This window comes from Arctopsyche grandis, chromosome 10 (assembly GCF_051622035.1).
Source record: "Arctopsyche grandis isolate Sample6627 chromosome 10, ASM5162203v2, whole genome shotgun sequence".
Classification (NCBI taxonomy): domain Eukaryota; kingdom Metazoa; phylum Arthropoda; class Insecta; order Trichoptera; family Hydropsychidae; genus Arctopsyche; species Arctopsyche grandis.
The window spans coordinates 16,994,014-17,007,346 of record NC_135364.1 but is presented as its reverse complement, the minus strand read 5'-3'; the positions used below and the strand labels follow the sequence as shown (position 1 = coordinate 17,007,346).

The window sequence follows — 13,333 nt, the reverse complement described above, 5'->3', positions numbered from 1 at the left end:
AATATGCAGTTTATTTATGACTGAAATAGTGAATACTCGGACTATGAATGACGGATGCATACTCCTGTAAGCAGTTTTAAAGGCACAGATACTTCCAATCGAAAGAATCTTCTTCACTATGGTCCTAATCTTTCTCGTTAAATGATGTATGCACATGAAGCAATATCGTACCTCAAATTTGTTTAGACACGTGTGAAAAGTATACGAATACGAATATTATTGATTCAAATTGTAAAAGCATGATGAAGTATATTAGGATTAGCAGTCAATTTCCATCTAAAAATATGAAAAAAAAAGTGAAAGAGAAGCTATCTCAAAATGATAACATAATCATTGGAGAGTAGGTTCAGTGCAAGTTAAAAAAAGACACAAACAAAATGAAGGTGTTGTGTGTTGTCGGGAAAAAAGTGATGAGCGTGAAGTAGCGGTGGTGGAGAATGGCGGTGGCGCGCGTTTGTGGTGTGCGATTGCAGCGCCGTCGGCCGCGTTTGAACGTTCAAATCGGGGGACGGAGACAGTGATCGTCGCCGACGCCTGCGCCCCCTGGACACCTCTGGAGCCCCATTCGCCCCCATGGAGGCCTCCGGCGCAGCTTCGCCCTCGGGTGAGACGCCCCCGAGGACCCCACACGTCGCATGTCGCCACACGTCACACACTTATCGATACTCTTTCAAAATAACTAAACGTCACCCCAATTGTCACTGGGTCATGCACTTTCCCTCGCAATGCAGACAACTATTTCTCATCAAACAACTCATTTTCGCGCCATTTTGCTTATTTACCGTTTGTTATTTTTACTATTGGTTAACAATGTGACGTTTATAGTTTATAGCATTGATTGCCAACCGTTGTTTATGTCAGTGGTTGTCAACCTTTCGCCATTTCGACACTACATATTATGTTACCAATCTTGGAATAAAATAGTTTTTCTCTTTAAGATTACATGTATTGCGCTATATAAATAAAACACATGGTGCTTGAACACACAAATTCATTTTTGAATAATCCATTTATTATAGTTCATTTATATGTCACAGAAATTCATTCAAGTTATTTTTTTATTGTGTTTTTTTTTTTTTCATTTTGATGTTTAATAATTGTCTTCCAAATAAAATTTATTTATTCGAATGAAATAATTCAACATATGTAAAATAGTCCACTTTTTTTTTTAATAGTTAGTAATATTGAATTAATAATTGTTAACTTTCAATATATGAATTAATGATTTTAATTATATTTTCCAAAAATTATTTTACAGGTTCAGTTATATTTGGTTTAAATTTGCGATTGTTGTCATTTTCAGAAAATGAATCTCCTCAAAGCACTTCAGCAGTACCTGATTTTACAGCAAATGATGCCATCAATGTATGCTTAATTGATGTTTTACAATTATAGATATGCCTAGTAAAATATATGTAATTCAGAAATAGTACAATTGTAATTTTTTATGTTTTAGATTTTTAACAATATTAAAATCGAACAAGGAGACATTTCAGGTGAGATTGATGAATCTTTGGTAACAATTTTACCTGAATGCACTACGGAATTATTAGAAGGAAATCAGATATCTATGAACCCAGTTCAACAGGCAGTATACCGAACCATTCAAGTAAGAGATTTGTCGAAAAGTTCGTACATACATATATGTATGTATTTCAAAAAGTAACTCAAATCAAATTCTCTTATATTTTGTAGACATGTCGAGTTTCAAATCCAAACTCAATAACAAAACAAGTAGCCATAGCTCCGAGACCCGTCAGTTTGGTTAAAAAAATAACATTATCTAACATCCGACCGAAGACTATTAGTAAGTAAAATCCTTTAAACATTATGTAAATATGTAGTAAAATTTACGAGTTTCAATATTCGATACAAATTTTTAGGTGGTACAGATATTTCTAGTCGTCAAATGGTGGTTTTACCTGGTGGTAGTAATCAGTTGAAACTAATTAAAACTGGAACCGGCAATCAGGCTAGTATAGGTCAATTAGTTGCAGTTCAAAGCCCGTCCGGCGGACAAGTTCTACAATTAAGACAGACAACAAATATACCGCCCCTTACCAAACTAACTGTAGTTCAAGGTGTGAATATTTCAGGAAATAAATATGATTTATTTTGTTCGATGTTTCATTTACAAAGTAAATTTTCAGATGGTGAATCTAAGACTGGTACGGTGCAAAAACAGGTGCCTCGTTATATAAGTTTGCAACAGGCGCAAGAAATGGGCCTAGTTCCGTGTGGTAAACTTAATCCGGTATTGATCTGTTTTATGTTTTGTTATGTATCTATTATGACTTTGAATCTATTGCTAATTTACATACTATTTTTAGTTGGTTGTATCTCCTGTCAAGCAAAATCCCAATCTGTCTCCAACTATGAGACCGACAACAATTCGACATATCATTCCGACTATTAAATCTCCCACTAAAATATTACCAGCTCCGCTGCAAGGTGGTTAGTGTGGCTCATTGGGCATGATACAATAATTATTATTATGATCTTTGAGAGTTCAATTATTTCTATTTTTAATTCTATCGAAACAAATAATTATTTAATTAATATTTTTTAGAATTATACATATCATATATATAATTTCGCTATTCTGCGTTTTTGTGTGAGATAACTCTCGCCGTACTACATATACATAATAGTCGTTTCGATTCAACATACATATGTATGTCACAGCTAAAACACTGCCAACAAAATTTATGAAAGAAAAAAGAAAAAACTTCAATAATATTTATTGCCACCAATGTTTCCTCTAGACAAGTCTCTGAGCATTTAGCGCCATCTATTGACAATTTATTTGATTAATTAATTAATTTTTCTATTGGTGTTTTATATTGTTTATATGTAGGTAGGTAGGTGGTTTTTACCGTTTTGTTTTCATATTAAACAATTAAATATATTTAAAAGGTATTTGACAAAAATACGACCGCATGCAGATCGAACACAGGACAGACACATTTCTTTAAGTTTTTTTTTAATAAATACCTTAATATGCCATAACCCAAGCGATGATATTTCATCGGGCACAATACTAGTATGTGTATAATAGTAATTAATAATATGGTGTTCATTTATACTTGAATTAAATTTGGGTCAATAGTGATTGATTGGTATAAAATTGAAACGAAACAAAGAAACAAAATTACACAAAATAATAACAATAATTTCAAATTTACAGCCATTTTATATTCATATAAAAATAAAACACAAAAATCAGTTTTTAACAAATAGGTTCTTTTGTTTTTAATTTTCATTTATTTTCAATACAATTTTTCTTCGACTCCATCTTACTTAGTTATTTTCATTTCCATAATGAGTTCTATATATAATTATGAAGATCGTAATAGTCATTATTTTATTAGTTTTATCAATATTTATTTATTAATGGAAATATATATTCATACATATAATTGCGGTTTCAGGTGCAGTTAATACTGGAAAAGTAATTGTAGCTTCTCTCCCACAAAACTTTGTCATTAAATCATCGGGTAATAGCAAACCTGGCCAGGTAAACTAAGAAGATTTTGTGTCTAGTAATTATTTCTTCTACAGACTAAATCTAATCAAATAAAAAAAATCTCAGGTACTAAAAATGGAAGGTTTATCTGGATCAGCTAACACAATACTAGCTAATTTTCCGCCTGGTCAAAAGATAACCTCTCAACAAATCCACCAATTGAACATGCCGGGGAAAGGCGTTAGTACTGTACTTTTACTTAAAACATTGTTTCATATTGAATTATGTCTAATTGTGTCATTCAATCTTTCTAGTTGCAACTCGTGCGATTGGTGCCTACTTCATCTGCAACACAGCAGCAAAAATTGGGAACTTCACCTATTCGTATAGCTCCGACTCCCACTTCCCGCGTTTTACAAACTAGCTCTAAACTCGTCTCAACGAAATCGCCAATCGTTGGGAAAACGCTGATGATTGATATTCATGGTAAAAATATTGCCAACTTTATTCCTAAATTAATCAAAGCTTGCGGTGATAATAAAATTTAATCGGATGTTTATAGGTAATGTTGTACAAATGCCTCAGTCCAGTGCTCAAACCACTGCCACCGGTACTGTTAATATATCTACGATCAAAAAAGGTATTTAGTGAAAATATATGGGATTTATTTGTAATGCTTGATTACTTAAAATGTCTTTTATTCGAATTTTTGTAGTTATATCTAAACCTGTGATAAATAAATCAATTCCTGTTTCGATGAGTATGACTTCTTCGATTCAAAGGATTTGTCCACCAACAACTCCATCGGTACGTATCATAATAAATGTAAATAGAAAATAAATGTCTCAAATTGCGAGATTTCACGTACATATAACCAAAGGGTAAGTGGTTTAAAACTTATAATTTTCAATGGACCTCTTGTGATTAAAAGTTTTACCTTGAAGAATTCCTTTACACTCGACTGTTTTATAAATTGTTAAATGTCATTTTATGGATCTGCAAAAGAACAATTTGTCACTACTTAATTGAAGGTGATGTGCACTTTTCTTGTTCTGGCACCGCACATATCTGGTCCAATTATTATATAATAGTATGTATAAAAATATTTGGAAAATGATATATCTACCACATGAATTATGACTACATCAAAGAAATGATCTTACGATTTCTAGTCAGAAAAAATTTTGTATCTATAACATGTGCATTTTTTACCTGGACAAAGGTATTAATCATGTATGAATTTGTTTTCGTTAGTTCACCATAACGACTATTCCCGCAACACAGAAAACTCCGACCAAAGAAGATAACTTAGAAATGAAGAAAAGTAACATTGAAATGCAAGTACAAAAGACAGAAATTATCGAAGAAGAGGTATATGTGAATTTTTCTATATTTTATACATACATATTACATTATTTCAGTTTTTATATTTATGAAAAATTTTGTCATATACATATGTATTTATATGTACATAATGTTAGTTGAGTACAATTTGTATTTCCCGCTTTTATATTTCTTGCCAATTTTTTTACTGAAACATTAAAGCTTAAATTATCATATATTTACATAGGTTGTGGAAAGTGATGATATTGGCGAAGGATCTTATCTAGATGGAAGTCATCAGTTAATTAAGTCGCCAAGGCTATCGATGGCTTCCGACATGAAGCATGTCGTCCTTGTACCACCACATATGATTCCAGGAATGGGGGATCAAAATGTAATTATGGATGAAGATGTGTGTATTGCTTTTGCTGATATTATATAAATTTTATGAATTATTTGTGTTGTGCTTATCAAATCAAAACGGGGTTGTGTATTTACTTGTATATATTTTTGTATAATTTGCAGATTAATTCTAAATCATTGTCTTTCACGTCAGAGATGAGGCAGTCATCGGATTTAAAGAATTTAGAACCGTACATGTCACCATGGCCAGGTAAATATTTACAACGTTACTTTTTTCTTTAGTTTTATTGTCTTCCTTTGATTATAAAAATCATTTGTAACCATTTTTTTTTTAATTTGTAGCCTTAGAATTTGGTATGCGCCCTAGAAAACCTTGTAATTGTACGAAATCTCAATGCTTAAAATTGTACTGTGATTGTTTTGCAAATGGAGAATTCTGTAATCAGTGCAATTGTAATAATTGCTACAATAATCTGGAAAACGAAGAGTATCGCCAAAAAGCTATAAGAACTTGCTTAGAGCGGAATCCTAATGCTTTTAGGTGAGTATTTTTATAAAAATGTTTATAAATTAAAAAATAGCTCTACAGGTTTCTGTCTTGAGACATTCTCTCGCTCCCTTTCGCGACGCTCTTCAGCCTTAGCTTCGAACTCACTGTTCATTACTCAATTTTCACAAATGGGAGCACTCCGACCAGCGTTAGACTTACTCCCCTCCATAGTACAATTTAATCTTCAAAAATTCTTTATTACAGACCAAAAATTGGAAAGGCTAGAAAGTACGGCTTGGAAGTTATCAGACGTCACAATAAAGGTTGCAATTGTAAACGTTCAGGTTGCTTGAAAAATTATTGTGAATGTTATGAAGTAAGTATTTTAATTTAAATTATCTTACTATTTTTGGTAAGATTCATAATGCCGATTATCTTTTTTTAGGGGAAAATTGCATGTTCAGCTAATTGCAAATGCATTGGATGCCGTAATATTGAAGATAGTTACGATAAAAAATCATTAAGAAGAGCAAAGTCGGAAGTTGTAATGAAGCGACTGGGAGTTGATGACTTAGATGACCTCAAAGATAATGTTTCTGACAGTGAAAGAAATAGCTATTTTTCAAGAACTGCTTCAGGAACGCCTCAGTCTAAGTAATTCTTTAATTTGTATATTTCAAAATATAAATAGAAATTATATAAGAATTGTTAATATTGTTTTTAAAATTCATTAGACGGCCTAGCACCTACATGACCAATGATGTGATAGATGCTGTGTGTGTATGTTTAATGGCCCAAGCTGCCGATGCTGAATCTATAGAAGGTCCAAATTCAGCTGGCGCTACTCGTCACGTCCTTGAAGAATTTGCTCGTTGTTTGCAAGATCTTATCAGTCTTACACCTATAGTGGCCCCTTCATCTATACCTGATGATACACGAGGATCGTCATCATAATTTATTTATAGTTATTACGAATGTTGAAATTAATATTTATAAAGGGCAACGAGCTTGAAGTTTTTCTTAAATAAAAAAACTTTTTATTTGTGAACATCGAAAATCTTTTTTGTTTCTGATTTGTCATATTTAATCTATGGAACAAAATGTCATTCATAAGACTACCAAAAGCTCGTTTACAGGCAGTTAATAAAAGGTCAAAGTTTTCGATAAAATGTTGTAATATCAATGGATTATTGGCATTTATAGTTCATGCATATGTTGTCTTCCAGGTGATTAGGAATTTGTAGATTAACTTTTTAAAGAAAATAAACTTTTTGAATGGTTATTAAATAAGATTTTCGATGTTTATTCATAAAATATGTTTTATTTAAAAAAAACTTCTGGTCTTTTACGTTGAATCGCCTTTATAATTGATCTTCTGCCTTAAATAATGTAATATAATTTTACATTAGACTTAATATTTAATTGTTTATATAAAAGTAATGATACTGTTTGCATGTTCATTGGAATTTGTTTTAAAACGTTTATATGTGTTTATTTAAAAATGACTTGCATGTTATTGTGCATGTAAATAATAAGTATATTATATTTATTTATATTAATTACAAAATACCAAAAACCAATTCGATTTGTATATAAGATTATAATATGGCATAGTCATTTAAAAAAGCAATATCGTGAGGTTCGGGTGGCATTTGATTATAAATAAAATATATCAACGAATTATACCTATATTAAGATGACGTTATTAATAAGAGAATTTTATCATATTTTATTATCGTAAGTAGAGTAGGCAAATGAATACAATTGTGTTTGTAATATAAGAACGTATTTGTTATCGTACAAATTTAAAAGAAAGATAATTGAGAAAGCTAAATGGATTCCAAAACATTGATTTGGTGCTTTTTTAACTCTTAATTTTATCTATAATTTATTAACAGTTGTGTGTATATGTTGTTTGCGTGAGTTTTATATATTTGTATATATGCAAGTTTATTGTCATATTTTCAACAGTTGAATAGATGTATTTTAAAGACGAAATTACAATATAATTCTTCAAATCTTTATTTGGTTCTATATTTATTCTGTGATTTTTTCCCCCCATTGGGGCATGCTACACTATCAATATTATTAACACTCACACGTATGAAGATCAAGGATAGGTTAGTATCGTGATAGTCTGTAGTACATCTGGACTTTTTTGAAATCCACGATACTAGAATCACGATCCGTATTGATTGTGTAGCATGCGCCATTACGCGCATATACTTCATACAACACCTACACGAATGGCCGTCTTGTGTAGCGACTGGACCAAAATCAAAAGGAAGGTTTAAACTTTGTTGAAGGCGTAAATTGGATACTATTAAGTAATTTTATACTTAAAAAAATGTCAAGCGATTTTTTCAGCTTCATCTTAGTGTTGATAGAGTGACATTTGCACAATCTATTCAATTTAGTCAAAACTTATATTTTTTGCACACTTTGTGTGGCCGTCAAAATGTTTCTTACGGCCATAGATGTCAAATACAAATAGCCGGTCACTCTTCTGAAGTATAATACTACTATTACTCTTTTATACATAGGTAGTTAATGCTTATTTATTAAATCATACTTTAATTAATATTAACAGATTTGACGTAATTGTATTGAGTAAGTTAAACCATTTTAGCTCACTACCAAATATTTAACTATGGTGGATCAATCGGCCGTTTTAGCGGTCTTCGTCTTAGCTAGTGGTCTTATATTGAATTTTTCCCTACACAAACTAGAAGAAGGGCACGTGGGCGTATACTTTAGGGTGATTTTTTATCTCTTACATATGCACTTAATTACATAGCACATGTTTTAATATATTTTATTATGTAGGGTGGTGCGTTACTTCCAATAATAAGCGAGCCTGGATTTCACATGAAAATACCATTCTTAACATCGTTCAAATCAATTCAAGTGGGTATAAATTATACTTATAGGAATTGTACACCTTCGTCTTCGTACAGCTATGTATTTATTGTTTTAGGTAACTTTGCAGACTGATGAAGTAATTAACGTGCCGTGCGGTACAAGCGGCGGTGTCATGATATACTTCGAAAGGATCGAAGTAGTCAATAAATTAGATTCCGCTAGTGGTACATTTAATTTTTCATTTGATGCATTCTGTCAATGCCGTGCATCTTTTATGAAGACTTTTCTGTTTCAGTATTGGATATAGTCCGCAATTATACTGCTGACTATGATAGAACTTTAATATTTAATAAAGTTCATCACGAGTTAAATCAATTTTGCAGCGCTCACACATTACACGAAGTCTATATTGATCTGTTCGATAAGATAGATGATAATCTCAAAAAGGCAAGTGCAAATTTATCTTATTTACTTTTTGATACCATGTTATCAACTGTCGACAGTATGTGTATTATAAATACTAGAAATGGAATTTAACTACATTTGTTGTTTATATACAATGTTGATGATTGATAGAATCATCACGGGGTTTCCAGCAGAGAACCAACCTTTGAATTATGTCCTAGGGTTTTAATTATAAAATCAATGATTTTTTTTATAGGCTTTACAGTTAGATTTGGTCGAAATGGCACCAGGACTTTATATACAAGCCGTACGCGTAACAAAACCAATCATACCTGAAACTATACGAAGAAATTATGAACTCATGGAAGCAGAAAAATCTAAATTGCTCATCGCCATTCAACATCAAAAAGTCTTATTTTATTTATAAATTAGTTATATTGTATTTTTTGCAAATTGGAATATATTTTTATCCAAATTTTAGGTAGTAGAAAAAGAAGCCGAAACTGATCGTAGAAAAGCGGTAATAGAAGCTGAAAAAGTAGCTCAAATTGCCAAAATACAGTTTGATCAAAAAATGATGGAAAAGGAAGCGCAACAAAAGACAGAAACCATTAATGACTCTATCCATACAGCCAAGGAGAAGTCTAAAGCAGATTCAACATACTACCATGTGACGAAGCAAGCCGAAGCTAACTCCTTGCTTTTATCAAAGGAATACTTGGAATTGAAGAAGTATGAATATCTGGCAAATAATACTAAGATATATTACGGAAATAGCATACCCAACATGTTCTTGAGTGTGACTGGAGACAAAAACAAATCACAGTTACCTTAAGATTGTAACCGATCTCACTGTATGGTTTTCTGCCTGTTTCTATGTTTTTTAATGAAGACTTTAATTCGAATTATAATTATGTACATACCTGTATAGACTCGAAATATAGCAGGCAGAAAATGCGTAGTGAGAATGATCTTAAGACTAAAGGAGATATGTACCATTAAAAGGAATATTTTGTTAATTATGTTGTTATTTTTAATTCGCATGTATCCTATCAATCTATATATTTATGTACATACATATATAACGAGTCCTGGACCTTCGTACATATGTAATTAGTTCCTGAAAATGCGCACAAAAAGAAAAACAGTGCTTGGAGGTATTTATTTTCATAAACTCATCAAATTCCCCATGCGCTTGAGTTATACTCTTTATTGGGGATTATATAATTCTGCTATTTCCAAGTCGCATGAAAGTTTCATCGATTTTTTTGACTGTTAGCCACAATAATGTTTCATTACAAGCTTCTTCTCTACAATTTGCATCTTATTAATATTTTGTAGATCAGTTGAATTTCCTTTTTCTGTAAAAACCTCATTTGTACGAAAGTTGAGGACTTGCGTATAAGACGCATTTACAAGCTTGCTGTGAATTGTTTTGGAAAATTCGGTTACCATGGATTATTTATTAAGTTTTCAAAATATATATATGTACATATATAATATATGGAACAAGGGATGTAAAAGAGATGGCGCAAAAAGTTTAATAAAAGATTTATTTATGAATTAAATTGTATATGAATTTAAAAACGGTGGACCAAAAATCATAAATTAAACTTAAATCTTATTAAAAGCAGCAATATCAACAGATTGAACTAATTCTTCGTGTTCTTGGATAATATCGGTGAGAAGATCTATGGATACTTTGTCGTCTTCTACGACACACATAACTTGTAATTTGTGGATTCCGTATCCAACTGGTACTAGTTTTGACGCGCCCCAAATGAGACCGTCCATGGTAATAGCCCTAACAACTTTTTCCATTTCTTTCATGTCGGTTTCATCGTCCCAAGGTTTGACATCTAGGACGATCGAGGATTTTGCAATGAGGGCGGGTTTTTTAGATTTCTTTTCTGCGTATTCCTTTAATCTCTGTTCCCTAACTGCCGCCGCATCAGCATTCTATTGAAAAAAATAAATTACATTAACTATTTTTACGAATGACATTTATTTGAAAAATATAAACGTATCAGTACGAACCTCATCTTCGTCCGAAGCGAATAGGTCTACATCGTCGTCATCGGCTGGTGCTGCTGCCTTAGCGGGAGCTGCGGCAGGTTTCTTAGCTTCTCCCTTCACCGACCAAGGTTGTCCGGTGAAGCTTGATCGCTCTGCCTGGGAGTAAGAAGCGATATTGTTGTACCACCTCAAGATGTTGATGAATGTCTTGGCTGGAGCATTTCCTAGGTTATCATAGACACTAGTGTCTGCTTTCGATGGTTGATAACTGAAAATTCAAAAAAATGTTTAATGATACTTGATACCAAGCATTATTCATTTTGCAATTATATTTTCCAAAGAGTTTTGATGAGGTTTGATAAATTTGTGAATCTAAGAGTGATTTGGCTGGGTATCAACTTACAGAAAACTAATTTTGGGAGCTGATTTTTATGAACTAATAATGAAAAATTTAGTATATGTATTATTATTGCCTATTAAGAGGGCTGGACACTAGCGCTTTGTCCATACAAACGTATTACACTTCTCCCTTCCTCAATTATGACACTAGAGAAATTATTTTTTAATATGCTATGGATATCCACCATTGGGATGCATTTATCGTTTTATTTTTTTGATTAGTTATTTTTTTATAGGAGCTAGGTGCCGCCAAACATCTATAAAATCGCCTCTTTTTTACACCCACGAAAAGAGTCCAGCGTGCTTATTTAACGGTCGATTTAAAAAAAAAATACGCGCATAGTTGCACAGAAAATATCTTTCTCATACCGATGATGAAATTTTTTTTTAAATTGGTCCAGTTTCGGAGGAGAAAATAGGGGAATACGAAACCTCGATTTTGTCGATTTAAAATACGTTTTATCTGGTCGAAGCGCAATTGTCGCATTCACTCAATATATATATTGATATATATTGTCGCATTCACTCAATATATATATAGAAGAAAGGAACGGCAACAAAATTAAGGTTTCGGGTGTACAGCCCTCTTAAATAACTTTTTAATGCCTCCAGCACCAATGCTAAGTTTCCCAGGGATTGCTCACTAAGAATGATACGTAAAACATAAAATCAAAGACTAGATTTTATCTATTTACTTTTTAGCCAATTTAACAAACTTTAATATAATTTACAATTTTTTATATATAATATTGTTTACATCTAGAAATAGACGACATTGAATTGAACTGGCAAGATAGCTGAGTAGTCGTGAAATTTTTATTGAAGTAGTTGTGTATTAAAATTTTTAATAGCGAATTTCATTCCAAACTAGCGTGTATTATATACTCGTGTTTGTTTTTTTTTTAATATATTATACATACTGTCTCCGAGAAGAAAATGCATGTACAGACGTGATCAAATTCTATTATTACAAGCAAAATACGAAATGGCGATGCGTTGGACGCGATATGGCAAAGAAAAATCGACTTTTGAATGAATTATGAAATAGAGATCATCCGATACGGCTATTGGTTAAAATAGAATAAAAATGAAACGGGTATGACAGTTGCAAAAGAAGTGTGTGTGGGGGTGGGGGTGGGGGGGAATGGGAATGCGCAATCGTAGGTTACCCAGAAAGGAAACTTTTGTCAGCCAAGAAGCCGTTCAGCTTCTCCAGACCCTTCGGGTTGTTCTCGAATGTGAAAGCCATTTGAACGAATGAAGAGTGGGCGAGTGAAGAGAAGAAACGGTTTCCTTCTTTCCTTCCAGGTGTTTTCCGGTCCGCGGCCACACACGAAAGGACGACCACGTGCGTCTACACGTTCACTCACACCACTGCCACACACGCACATTGCTTGTCTTCCGCATGCTATTTTATTTTTTTTATTTTCAATCCTACTACTAGACATTTCCCTTATTTTTATTATCTCATCCATTTGTGCATTTTATTTCATGCAAATTGCAGATTTTGATTTGTTTCAATTCAAATTGCGATTAAATTTCATTCGATCATAGCCGATCTAAATGCGGTTTCAATCACATATGAATAAATTCGGTCTCCCTCACGGGCAGAGAGATGTGATAAGAATAGAGGGGCCCTTACGAATAAATAATTGTTGTCAACTTTATGCGGTACGTCTCTATAAATCGGATCAATTTATTTATAAAAATGTATCCCATGTTGTTTATTGTGTGTTTTTGAATGTATTGTGCAATTTTTGCCGATGCTTGCCCATCTTGCGAGTAATATAAACAAACAGAGAAGTTTTTATCGGACATATGTACGTCGAACACCAAACGTCAAATACGACTGATGCTAAAATTATTTAGATCTGTCCGTGGACAGAATGTCACTTGACAACAAAAGAACACATAAAGCCACTTCTATTAATATTACATTTCTCTGCTCACGGGCCCGAAAATGAAACGCCCGAAAACGCAAAGATCAAAAATCGAAAGATCTTAAGTCG

At 32.6% G+C, this 13,333-nt stretch overlaps 3 protein-coding genes across 5 annotated transcripts; 2 read left to right on the top strand and 1 right to left on the bottom strand.

Annotated features, from left to right (window-relative positions):
• Positions 1 to 412: 412 nt before the first annotated feature.
• On the top strand, positions 413 to 7,662 carry LOC143917567 (uncharacterized). Of its 2 annotated transcripts, none has more exons than XM_077439107.1 (19): positions 413 to 604; positions 1,304 to 1,365; positions 1,457 to 1,609; positions 1,696 to 1,807; positions 1,884 to 2,081; positions 2,151 to 2,254; positions 2,331 to 2,454; positions 3,432 to 3,517; positions 3,593 to 3,706; positions 3,781 to 3,952; positions 4,029 to 4,106; positions 4,182 to 4,273; positions 4,721 to 4,837; positions 5,037 to 5,183; positions 5,315 to 5,402; positions 5,495 to 5,693; positions 5,907 to 6,018; positions 6,088 to 6,296; positions 6,377 to 7,656. In XM_077439107.1, exons 1-19 carry the CDS (start codon positions 574 to 576, stop codon positions 6,594 to 6,596), a joined length of 2,418 nt encoding a protein of 805 aa, XP_077295233.1. In that variant the 5' UTR covers positions 413 to 573; the 3' UTR covers positions 6,597 to 7,656. The 2 variants fall into 2 exon arrangements, with proteins under 2 accessions (XP_077295233.1, XP_077295232.1); XM_077439106.1 differs by having other exon boundaries at positions 430 to 604; positions 5,037 to 5,201; positions 6,377 to 7,662.
• Positions 7,663 to 8,018: 356 nt separating this feature from the next.
• Positions 8,019 to 10,555, top strand: LOC143918169 (erlin-2-like). 2 transcript variants are annotated; one of them, XM_077439914.1, is made up of 7 exons: positions 8,019 to 8,185; positions 8,272 to 8,400; positions 8,469 to 8,549; positions 8,620 to 8,728; positions 8,800 to 8,951; positions 9,166 to 9,318; positions 9,391 to 10,555. In XM_077439914.1, exons 2-7 carry the CDS (start codon positions 8,293 to 8,295, stop codon positions 9,742 to 9,744), a joined length of 957 nt encoding a protein of 318 aa, XP_077296040.1. In that variant the 5' UTR covers positions 8,019 to 8,185; positions 8,272 to 8,292; the 3' UTR covers positions 9,745 to 10,555. The 2 variants fall into 2 exon arrangements, with proteins under 2 accessions (XP_077296040.1, XP_077296041.1); XM_077439915.1 differs by having other exon boundaries at positions 8,091 to 8,185; positions 8,258 to 8,400; positions 9,391 to 10,475.
• Positions 10,183 to 12,732, bottom strand: eEF1beta (elongation factor 1-beta). Its single transcript, XM_077439916.1, has 3 exons — positions 12,494 to 12,732; positions 10,947 to 11,193; positions 10,183 to 10,868 (listed from the first exon to the last, which is right to left on the bottom strand). The coding sequence occupies exons 1-3, from the start codon at positions 12,571 to 12,573 to the stop codon at positions 10,524 to 10,526; spliced, it is 672 nt and encodes a 223-aa protein (XP_077296042.1). The 5' UTR covers positions 12,574 to 12,732; the 3' UTR covers positions 10,183 to 10,523.
• Between the last annotated feature and the right edge of the window lie 601 nt (positions 12,733 to 13,333).

Bases quoted from the DNA above. Each gene is read 5' to 3' on its own strand.
- eEF1beta (XM_077439916.1), bottom strand. From the start codon at position 12,573: ATGGCTTTCACATTCGAGAACAACCCGAAGGGTCTGGAGAAGCTGAAC. The intron at 11,194-12,493 runs GTAACCTACGAT...TTGAATTTTCAG, and splicing joins GACAAAAGTTTCCTTTCTGG to TTATCAACCATCGAAAGCAG. The intron at 10,869-10,946 runs GTTCGTACTGAT...TTTTTTCAATAG, and splicing joins TCGCTTCGGACGAAGATGAG to AATGCTGATGCGGCGGCAGT.
- LOC143917567 (XM_077439106.1), top strand. From the start codon at position 574: ATGGAGGCCTCCGGCGCAGCTTCGCCCTCGG. The intron at 4,274-4,720 runs GTACGTATCATA...TGTTTTCGTTAG, and splicing joins GTCCACCAACAACTCCATCG to TTCACCATAACGACTATTCC. The intron at 5,694-5,906 runs GTGAGTATTTTT...TCTTTATTACAG, and splicing joins CGGAATCCTAATGCTTTTAG to ACCAAAAATTGGAAAGGCTA.
- LOC143918169 (XM_077439914.1), top strand. From the start codon at position 8,293: ATGGTGGATCAATCGGCCGTTTTAGCGGTCTTCGTCTTAGCTAGTGGT. The intron at 8,401-8,468 runs GTGATTTTTTAT...TTTATTATGTAG, and splicing joins ACGTGGGCGTATACTTTAGG to GGTGGTGCGTTACTTCCAAT. The intron at 9,319-9,390 runs GTCTTATTTTAT...TCCAAATTTTAG, and splicing joins TCGCCATTCAACATCAAAAA to GTAGTAGAAAAAGAAGCCGA.